Here is a 12,123-nt window from a genome sequence, read left to right on the forward strand (position 1 = left end):
TAAACCTCTTGTGTAAGGACAAAAAGTATAACTCATCTGAAAGGAGACAAAGGACTGAGATGGTAACACCAACCAGAAGATCAGAAAGGGTCGATCTCTGAAATAACCCATTCAAATATGACCCCACGGTTAAGGATGGTCTGTGTTAAATCCAGAAGCTGAGAAGTGTAAGCAAAGCCCTATGCAGTTGATCACTTTGGTATCCACTTAAGGCAGGAAAGGACACTGCCAACCACAAACGCAGCTAGAACCAAAGCTCCAGGCAATCTGACACAGAAGTTTGACAAGGCAAATCTAAATTTGCCTTGTAGCATATACACACACAATACATATTAGATAGATAGCAGATTATATATGCACACATATCTGAAAAAACATAATTCTGTTAGGCTTTTTTTTCTCTCTGTGACAGAGAAGAATGAGAAACATATTTGATAGTAAAAAGTACATCTGGGGAAAAAGCCAGAATCTATTTTATAAGCTTCAAATGTTACGATTCTTCTGAAAGACATTTTTACTTAATAAAAATGAACTAATGAAAGACCAGAAGTTTGTTTCCTGAAATAATATTCATAAGCTCCCAGTTGTGTTTTGCAATATATGTTTTTGCCATTTAGCACATCATGCTTAGAGATACCACATTTAATAATACAATCTGCTGAGGATGAAAAGCACTTTCTTTGCTAATAAAAAAGCTGGTTATAGAAAGTGCAAGTTTGGCAGTAAAGCTTCCAAGAAAAATTGCAGCCTGAAAAACATCTGCAGACTTTAAGTGTATACATTTCAGTTTGTCAGATGTTCTTCTGTAATTTAAATATTTTAAGAATTAATCAAAATACTTTATTTTCTTGGAAATCGGATGAGTTTGTATTTTTCAACTTTACCTCTAACCATGATAAAATATGAGAAAACCAATAAAGGCATTACTTAACAGGGTGACTGACATACTTTCTGGATGTTTCTATTCTTTTTTCTCCAAGAAGTGACCTCAAGTAAGTCAAGTTTCTGCAATACTATTTAAGACCTTTTGAAGTGCTAATGAACATATAAACATTTATAGAGACTATAAATAGGAATGACAATATATTTTTGCACAGTGCCTGGTATAACAGGATTCAACAGGGGGTTCAAGCTGATGGTCAATATTACAGTGAAACAGAATAGCACCTAAGAGAAATTACACGGTAGGATGGTTTAAGAGAAATCACATCTACACAGTCCTATTCCACCTCTGCACAGTGATCAGTGACAGAGTCACAAAATGTTGCTTTTGAAATCGATTCAGAATAAACCGTGAGACTGACATGCAAATCAGATGTAGGGATGACACAGGAGAACATGCAACAGGAAAGTCTGCTGCAGAGAGACACAAGGAAGGATCAGGCCCTTCCAATCAGCTTGTTATTTTTCAGTATTTTCAGTTGCTTAAGGGCACTTCAGTCTGAAGTGCCACTGTCACCTTAAACCAAGGATAGCAACAAAGAAAGGGACACTCAGAGTTAAAACTAACTGGATCTTCTGCAAGAATTCTGCCTCACTGACAACATCAAATATCATAATAATGGCATAATAAATTATCTGAAATAGAGCAGACAACTATTGATTATGAATTTTTCAGTCACAATGCCATTATTTAGCAAAGGATTTATCATAGCAAGACTCTACCAAAACACTTGTACACTTTCATCAGTACATATCCCACAAATACAAAAGCTGCATTACTGAAGTGAAAAATCTTGTTCCTAGATAAGCTTTTCCACTGCCAGTGGCCAGGAAGGTTTCCTTAGGAGATAGATACACTGTCATAAACCGTGTTCACAAAATCTGCATCTGTTCTTAAAATATAAAGTGATTAATACAACCAAATGAAAGCAGCAGTCACCGTGTTGCTATGCTGACAAACATGGCTGGTTCTGATACATGTTTGGCTACTGAGGGTTAAATGCTGTTTCATGCTCATTTAAATCTGCTCTATTAGAGCATCACTCATTAAAATTAGAAATGTCTGACAAAGAAAAACAAGAGGAAGAAAAACTAAAAGCATATTACAAAGATGATCAAAACCAATATAACAGCAGCACTAAAGGCCAGAATCTGCTCCTATGGGGCTCCACGTGTACTAAAATAAGTTGTGTTGTATTCACTTGAAATATGTTCAATTCATACCAGCAACACTGGGAGCGCTATCTGGCACTTTTTCTTGGTATAATAACAACTCTGGAATCCTTCCCTGCTACTCACTTGCATGCTTTCCTGGTATTAACACAGAAAGTATGAAGGTGGGATGTTATCTATTTTCAAAGCTTTGCTCACATCTAGTCAATTCTATGTTTACTGTCATATTCTAAAACTGGGCACAGGGATTTTTTTATCTTCCTCCTCCTTCCATGTGTTCCTATAGGGAAAAAAAAAAATTGCCTACCCTCACTTCCATTTTCAATGTCTCTCACACTAGCTCTGTGTCTTTGCATAAAAATTTGAATCGGTTATCAGCTGAAGATTTGCAGACAGCATAAGGCAACAGATTCCACACACTTGGGTCCTTCCACGTCTCCCTTCTGTGTTGTATTCTGTGTCTGATAACATGGAATAATGTTATTATTCTGACAAGATGGCTATTTGGGAGGTTGGTGAACACAGTATTCCAGCTACATTGAAAATGCAGGCTACCACAATTTGATCACTTTTACATTTCTCTAATAAAATCCCATTAGAGAGACAAATCATCAAGGAATCATTTGAACAGTCAATAGAGAGAGGGACATGAAGCGGGTAAAGACAGCCACGTGTTCCATGACCATCTTTTTATACTTTTGTGAGGCTCCAAGCACTTCACTATTTTAAAACACATGATCACCCATCCTGCAAAGCTAAATATTCTGTATTTTATTAACTATAGTTTTATACCTCTACTATGTTTGCCTATGGGAAATCAGTAAATCAGAGCAGACACTTCTGCAATTGATTACCGGGCAATAAATGGGCAGAGCGGTACACCATAAATCAAGCTGATAGTTTAGGGGCTGGACATGAATCTGATTTTTTCTTTGATTCCCCCCTTCCAATATTTCATTTCTCAGATCAAATTTAATCTCTCACTCAAATGAACTGGAAAGAATTTCTGGTATGGAATACTCATTGGTGAAAAGGTGTATTAGAAAGTACTGACATTTATGTGAGATTCCTAACGCTCCTTAAACATGTTAAAGTGTTCAGGAGTCTGCTAGAGAAAGAAGCAAATACATTCTCAAGTAACAATGCAACATGTATTTTCCAGCAGCCTAAGACAAGGAAAAGGCTGCCTCTCTGAAACGCTGCCTACTGCATTACACTGCAAAATACCACACGAGATGCAGTAATGTGCTTTGATAAATAATGCACTTACAATACGACCAAATGGATAAAAACAAAGCAAAATCCTTCCATGTTTATTTTCATTAGTGTATTTTTACAGCGCCTTTGTAATTCCTACTGCCATAATCCCAGGGTATAAAATGAGGCATAAGATGATATTATACCTTGATATGAGAGGTGTGATTAGATACACCTTAAAGTGACAAACTGATACTCCATACAAATACATGGAGAGCTGTAGTCCCAACTGTGATGAACTTAAGCCTTATTCAGAAACACCACAGAACAGTGCTACAGCACACCCTTTCATACATGTACTTCCTACAGGGCATTCCAATGAAACACTGTATAAAACTTCTGTTCTGACAAATCTGGCTTTAAACTAGCTCATTAAAACCTAGTGCTCACAGTGCTCAGAAAACAGAGGCAGTAAGAAAGCTGCTTCTCCCAAAGCTATCATTACAGAGCAGTTCAGTCTGCTGAGGGCTACTGATTAATGTCGAATGGATGAAAGCAGGAAGCAAATTACACTACAGTTTATCAGTTTACAAGATGTGCAAGTGCTGCTGAATATGAATTTAAAAAAAAATTCATTCTGACCTTACAGGGGCCAAGTCTCTCTCTCTCCAAAGTTACTGCATACAGAAGTAATAGCAGTTCTTCATTTACTCAAGTGTTTCTCAAGGCATGTTCAGTAACTTCTAACACAATCTTATTCCACACAAAAGGAAATTGGTTATTTGTATGTTATCCAAGGAAGGCTGAGTAATACACTGCGGTAGGAAAGACCTCTAAAAATAAGTCACCTCTCAGCAGATTCACTCCCTTCCTGTCTGCATTTGAATCAGTTTGCAACTGCATGAAAGGACAAAGCTTGAGGATGAACTACGGAGAACTCCTGGCATGATCACACTGCTCAAATGCATTCATTTCCCTCCCACTCTGTTTAAAAGAATCCAGTTATTAGGGGTGGAGCAAGGTAGTGACCCAAGAGGATGTGCGTGAACAGAGCTCCTCATGTGTAGCCTTTTGCTTTCATCTTTATTTTTGGATGTATTTTCCTTTGTGCTTTGAAATAGTTTTTTTGGACAAGATAGCTAGCACCACAATCACACATGCTAAGGAAGGAAAGCAAGCTCTTATCAACACAAACAGTATTTTTTCCTATAGATTCACAGGGCACCTTGGAAGTGTTACAGTGTTACAACAGTAATGAGTTACATTTTTCATGTTTGTTAGTGCTCCTCAGACACCAAGGCCAGGGATAATCAGGGCACAAAGGAACGTCACCAGTGATTCCCACAACCTACTGGTCCTTCATCAGCGAACAGTATTCAGCTGTGTGAGAATCCAGTGTGAGATTTCATCATCTTTAATCTGCTGTAACAGCGTTGATAGACAACGAGTCTGCAAGGATGAGTAAGCAGAGAAGATCAACAGATGTTCCCCAACAGGATGCTACTTCAACAGACATAGTCATTAGAGAAAAGACTGGCCCATTTTAACTGGTAATTGTTGTTATCAGGACAATGTCATTTGTTTTGACCAGCATTCCCCAACTGATAGAAATGAAGGTCATAGAAAATCCTTCTGTACTTAAAGGGGTGACTGAATATGAGGCTGCATGTATTAAAGAAGGCATCTTGTGCATTTTTGATAAAGAATATCCTATCTTTTCCTCAAAGAATACTTAAATTTATAAAACTGACAGATTAATACTGATAAAAAAAGAAAGAAGTCAGTTTAGTAGCAGCTGTCTCTTTTGTTCAGGTATAGACCCAACTACAAGAGTACATAGAAATTAATACCTTTGCTGTATATTGTGCATTAAATATATCAATAAAATGTATCTAATCTGGGAATCATTCTACCAATACAATTGCTTCTTAGAGCAATACAGCTAATACAGGGTAAGTTACATTTCAATTTAAACAAAAATCAGAAAAGTCTGCAAATTCACAATATGAAGTTTCAGAGATTCTGAAAATTCTTTCTAAACTTAGAAATAATTAAAATGGATAATCTTTCTCTCTCCTAAAATCTCGTTCCAGGATATATACTGGAAGTTTCATAGCTGGCATAAACGGATATGTACCTGTCTTTCCAAGAACTGCACAGACTTGAGGTATAAAAGTATTTGTTGCAAATGTGAGCTTCATCAGTAGGTTTCAGTATTAACAAATTTTTACTGTTAAGAAGGATAGTTCATAGCTTTTAGTCCTAGCATTTCAGATTAGTTGCACAGTAAATTAAAGTCAATATTGAATCAATTTCTGTTGGTTCATTTTCCAAGATTACATTCACAATCTAAAAATAAGAAAAAATATTTAGAATTGCAGTATTGATTTTCTTTGCTCTGTAGGCCAAAAATCTTTATTTGGTTAATGGAGTTTTGACTTGTTCTTTCCCTCAAAACAAGGAAATAAAGTAAATTTTCCCAAAAATGAATTTCCTGGGGAAAAACAAACAAATGAAAAAATAATATATAAAATGTATCTTTGCACTTCCATTATTAATCATAAAGATCCTACATACATAAAATCAGTAACCATTTTAAGAGCTGTAACCCTACAATTTATTTAGGTTGTTCTTATACTACAGTATTGCATTATTTTGGAATTATTCAACATTTTCTTCTGAATAAATGACTTCTGTCATGAATTAAATTCTCATTATGTGGAGAGCTGAATTTACATGCAGTAGATTTTAGCTTTTACAATATCTGGACTGTAATGAACTGACATTGTTGCCTTTCCCCATTTTTCCAGGGTACCATATACATGAAATATCTGTGATCTGTGTGGGTCTTCATTAAACACAATTAAAATCTGAATGGCATGTAACAGTAACAGTTTCCCCATACAGACTTCATCACAGCAAAGATATATGAATCTCAGGATAAGGCAAAAAGAGCAACACAACAACTAAAACATTAAAAAAGTCTCCCTTTAGAAAATTATTTACTTTTCTTCAGGTAACAATAATATTAATAACAATATACTACTGGTGCTACTGCTAGTGTATTTTGGCAAAATTTTCTTACATAATTTTCTGTCCATTTTAAACGTTCTCTGTTTTATCACACATTAGCTGCAGGTTATGCAGACTCTGCGATTAGCAGATTGCAAGGAAATAAATATCATCTTGAAAAAATGAACAACTTTATTATATCTCCGACCAACCAGCAAAGCTGTATTTCATGGAACAATTTTCCACTCACTGAGAGCACAGAGATAGCCTTCTTGAAAGAAAGCACACCAAAATACATCAAAAGTTCACTGTAAAATGGCACAAAAGGCAAAGAACCGCCACAAATCTAAACTGTGGTCTGTGACTGACACCTGCAGCATTTGTGACCTGCTCTACAGCCCAATTGCATAAACGCTGCAACACACAAGATGTGTGCTAAAGCTGCCTATGATCACTCCAGTACTTCTAACACACGTGACCTTTCCCAAAAGCATCTCTCATCAAAAAACTCTGCAAAATCATCAAAAGTGCTAGAAACAAAGCTGTATTAGTGATTAAAGAGCAAATATTGTTGAATTTTTTGTTTTAAAACTACTTTGAATATGTTATAAGGTTGAACATTTTTAAAAGGAAACCTCCACTCCCCCAATAATCCTGATAAGAGAACAACAATCTCTGAATGCTTAGCAGGAAATTGATATGCATGGCAGAAATGACTGTGCTTATACCAATTAAAAATGAATTTTTTAAAAAAATGTTACCAGACAAACCTACAATTGGATTTATTCTCCCCATCATTATCTTGTAAAGCACTGTCTACATTATCAAATTTCTGACTACTGGCAAGTGCTGCATATGTTAAAACAGATGAGACCACTGGCATATTTCATCTTTTAATGCCAAGGCTTAAAACTACAATGCAGCTGCTGCAGAGAAAAAAAAATTGTAGACTGCAAAAAAAAATTGCCTTGTCAAATACTTCAAATTTTCTGCAAAACTTCAGTAGCATTTTATTTTAGCTGTAGAACTTGCCGAAAAACAGTACAAATCACGGCTATGCAATTCAAAGAATGATATCTGATATTGTCAAGGCATTCAATGGCAAGCATCTTTCATTCACACAGTGGTCTCTCGTGCCTTGGTCACGCTGCACCATTAACTATGCTCAAGGTAACATATTTGTAAGCAGGTGATGGAAGTGCTGTTTCCTCCATCAGTGTAGATAGCTGTGGATTTGACTTTAGAACTGCTTTAGGACAATTATTTGGAGTATAATACTGCTCTTTGTCAGGAAATGAGAAAGCAAAAAAAAAAACCCATCTCTAGTTAGAAGCCGAACTAAAATGTTAGAACCAGCACCTATTTCTTAAATACAGTTAGTGTCCCTAGACCTGCAACTTTAGGACACTCACACCATCTGGCAGCTCTGCCCAACACCTACACTTGCACAGTCACCATTTCAAGCCAGCTAGCAGTGCAAATTGGCAATGGTGTAGGCCAGGCCAACAAGATGCCTTCCAATTCCCACAACACTTTTCAAATCAAATGTAATGCTTGCAAAAATGCAGATTCAAGCTCAGTAACTTTGCACAGCAACATGTTAATGAAGTCTTCTCTGCATGGATGCCAAAGTACACAGATTACAGAATGAAGAACCTCAGCAGTATGTTCTCCACAAAGGAAAGTTTTAAGGGAATTCACATGTAATCAGTAAGTTAATTTTTAAGTGATCTTGATTCATCTGCAAATTCTAAACCCCTTAGAGCTGGTGATGAGACAGAAGTTAAGGAGAATAATTTAAAATGTCAGAGTATAATAAGAACAGACTTTCCTCATAAATGCTACCAATAAAAGCAAGTTTAAGGCTAAGAGAGCAACACCTGCAGTATACAAGTAAATTTTACCAGAAATTTCACCTAAGTTATTTTGTTACAAGAGGCCCACAAGAAAGAAATACAGGAGTATGTAAACATACATAATATGGAGCACTAAAGTAAAAACTTTCATGTTTTTCTGAACTAATTTTAAAAAATTATACTTTGCTTATGGTATAAATGTCTTCATGCTATATTACAAATACTTTCAAGGTTAAGTAATTTTTTTCTGCATTAACTGCAAATAAATCTGAACTTACCTCCCAAAGTGCTTTGAAGTCCTTCTGCTCAATTCGAAGGAGCTCACTATATTCCCTGGTAACGATGGTAGCATGGCGAGGAGTGTTATCCAGAATGGACTCTCCAAAAGCAGTTCCTATTCCAAGGGTGCATATTGTCACAGCATCCTTTGAATAATAAAAAAAAGGACACATTAAAGATTTCAGGATGTTTTGAGAGTCTTTATGTCATATTTTCTAATAGCATGGCCTTAAGATTCTTCAGCAATCCACTTAAAAAGAAAATTAATTTGTCACCAACAAGGAAAAAAACCTATATGCTGATTAACAACATGGGAAGCTTTAATGTGGAAACAAGTGGGACTTCTGTTTTCTGTGACCATCAGTTGAAGTAGATATTTCTGTCTGCAAATCTGAGAACACAAGAATCACTTTCACCTTTAGAAAAAAACTATGATCTCTGTTCATCCATCTCTAAACACTGCTGTGATGATGAGATCTTTAGAAATCTCATGATGAGAAGGTAACTAGAATCAGAAATGCAATCTCAGAATATAAATTTCTGTCCTACACAGCCTACCCTCATCAGAAAGAAAATTTGCCTGTTATGTTTTCTCAGTAAACATAAATTTCTATTATAATATCCTCTTGTATTTATAATGCATTTCTCTATTGTACATGCAATGCACTTTTACAGTTGAACCAACTCTTGGCCCTTCTGTTGAAAATGCCAGCAAATCTTTCAGTTGTTAATAGATGCTTGCCAATTAACTACTAGACCAAAAAAAAATTATTTTCACATAAATCAGGGATTTCAAGAAAACTATTAAAGTTCAAACAACCTGGAAAAGCTGTATCCATGTACAGAGCATTAAGAAAGGTCCCAAACAAGCAGCAAAGTCCACTTCAAAGGAGTTTATATGAGCACATGCCTTTCTAAATGATGTCTAAATGAATCTCCCTTGGCCAGGAACTCCTCTATAGTAGTTCCAAAAAAAATTATGAGCTACTGCAGACAAAAAATTAGACTACTAGCCATTAAACAACTTGCTGAATCAAGATCTTTAGATACATGTTCTATATTCAGCTTACAAGTTGCTTTGTTCCTGATCACAGGCTTGAAGCTGAACACCCACATTTTCTAAGGTGGACCTTATCTGACTGTCTGTTAAGTAATTTTAAAAAGTTAGCAACAGCATAAAAAATTTAAAATCATACAAACTGCACTTAACAAAGGAAATCATATATGCACACAGACAATTACATATAAACATATAAAAACACATGCTAACTTGATACAACATGGGAAATATAGTTTAATTCTAAAATGTAGGATTCATGCAACATCTACAAAAATCAAAGCAGAAACTTTGGCTGTCCTTGTGGCTGATAATCCAGGAGAGATGCATGAGCATATTTCAGCATCATTTTCTGGTTTTAGAATTGCACTGCTTTCCTTCCATGCATCTAGTAAGTCATAATAGGCAAATGTTATTAAAATCAAGTTAGTAGCTTTATAATTGCAATACAAAGACAAAAGTCCATAATAGTCCAATTCTCTGAACCACAGCAGATTGCTCTTACACAGAAGTAACCACATAAAATGGTGGGTTCAGGAAAACAGAATCAATTATGTCTCAGAGAAGATCTAGGAAAAATTTACCAACTGTCAGAAATAAATTTTCCACGAAGGAAATAGGAACAGGTTTTGTTTAAAAGAAAGAATATTTGAGAATGATCACCTAGGCACCTAAATAGAAGTCTCTATATACACTGGTTATACATTATACATACATTATACACTGAAATCTGCCTTCCCAAGCTTACATTTCAGAGCTGAACACTCTATGCATGCTACAATACTCACAACTGCACTCAAAGGAGCTACAAAGAAAATGTGCCTACTGCTCACACAAAATTTGATTTCCAGATATCTAATATATTATTCTCAATCCTATTCAGAAAGTTAAGATAAAAGAGCCCTGTTCAGGGCAGGACAACCAAACAGCCTGGCATAAAAGAAACTTTTCCTGTAGGTGAATCATAAACATTGTTTACATATTCTAACTTCTTTCTCAGTCTCTCCCCTCCCTTCAAACAATAAAATAATTTTAAACATTTCACCTCCTCTGTTTACAACCCTAAAAAATAACCTCTAATGACAGAACAAACATGAGAAGAAAAAAGGACCAGTGTTGGTTAAGAAATGACTTTATAAGATAAATTCTGATGAGGCAGCTGTTAAGCTTGAGAAATAAATTAACACTGTGGGGTGTTAGGCCAAGAGGCTGGAACGGTCCTATCTACATTCACTAAAGGGAAGTCCAGGCTTCCATCAAGTTCTTTTAGATTTTTTTTCCCAAGCCACCACTATTCTCCACAGAGATGCAGTTTCACAGCCAGCTGGGGTGCAGGCCTATACGTCTTCTTCAAGGCTTCAGAGCCCCATTTTCTCACTACCCCTTGTTTATACATCTCCAGCCTCCTAGGGAATCAGGTGTGTTTCCTATTATGCCTGTTAACCTTACACTCAAGAATCTCCTGCTGTTCAGTGGAGACTTCAGGAGGATTGCTGGCAGCTCAAAACTCAGTTTGCTGTTCCCCTCTGCAATCCCAGAAGCAGCAGGGGGTTCTAGTGGCTGGTAACCAGCTAACATTCACACAGCTATTTAAAAGGCAGTATTAGAGACTTATAAAGATGAGATTGCTTCCATTGCTACCTGCCCTCTGTACACAACATAAAACAGTAGTGTTCAAATCAGAGGCTGTTAGTGTATTCAGTTTCACTGACTCTTACTGCCACATGAGACACATGCAGGGAAGGCATTCTTAAACCTTTCCCTGATCCCCTCATCAATCTAAAACATTATTGAGTTTGTAAGACCATTTTATGGAACGGATGAAAATCAGAAACAAGGCTCTGATTTATTCCCTCCCCCACCATCACAAGGATCATCCCATATCCTCCTCCCTGACTTGTGACCCCTTCTGTTTTCCAACCTGGCAAACACAATTTTTGTACTGTGTGTAAATAAAATCAGGGTGTCAGGAAGAGAAATGAAGAAAGTGGGGAAAAACATTGCTAGCGCTAGGCTCAAAGGGATTGGGGACATTTCCTTGAAATTTTAGTTTGTTCAACATTTTGAGTTTATAAGGGAGCTGATGTAGCTAGATTGTTTTTAATTTCATCATTTTCCCACACCTTGCATCTTTATCTCACCTCTGCACCTGTGTCTCTAGGACCATACTATCTCTGTGTTTAACTGGAGATTTGCAGAAGCTGGCATTTTGAGAAGTTTGCTTATTATTACTTTGACACAGTTCAGTTTGTCCCCAGCAAAAATTTCCTTTTATAACAGAGACACTAAGGATATACATGAAAGTAAACTATCTATGAAGTGATTTTTCTGTTCCATTACCTTCACTTGAGTGCTTCAGCCATTCAGACAACACATCCTTGTCAAACTATTTCTAACAATAACATAGAAATACCTTCTGAACACACTAAAATTGCAGTTTGCAAACATATGTTAGGCCACCCTCTTTACACAAGACAAGGTTATTTGCTCAAAGGAGGCATTGTGCTTCTACAAAAGCTGTGAGCAGCGTCTCTTCTAGTACCTAATTAAAATATGTATGGTTCAGATTAGCCATACTGTAATACTGCATTCATTATTTCCATACCT

At 36.3% G+C, this 12,123-nt stretch overlaps 1 protein-coding gene across 3 annotated transcripts in view; it reads right to left on the reverse strand.

Annotated features, from left to right (window-relative positions):
• The window catches only part of RAPGEF4 (Rap guanine nucleotide exchange factor 4), a 157,354-nt gene that overhangs the window by 124,518 nt on the left and 20,713 nt on the right, over positions 1 to 12,123 (reverse strand). For all 3 annotated transcript variants that reach the window (XM_048310068.1, XM_048310067.1, XM_048310069.1), the window contains exon 4: positions 8,459 to 8,605. In XM_048310068.1, the coding sequence (XP_048166025.1) occupies positions 8,459 to 8,605 (147 nt within the window). The remainder of the gene's footprint in view (positions 1 to 8,458; positions 8,606 to 12,123) is intronic.

The sequence above is a fragment of the Corvus hawaiiensis genome, chromosome 7 (genome assembly GCF_020740725.1).
Source record: "Corvus hawaiiensis isolate bCorHaw1 chromosome 7, bCorHaw1.pri.cur, whole genome shotgun sequence".
In the NCBI taxonomy this organism is placed as follows: Eukaryota; Metazoa; Chordata; class Aves; order Passeriformes; family Corvidae; genus Corvus; species Corvus hawaiiensis.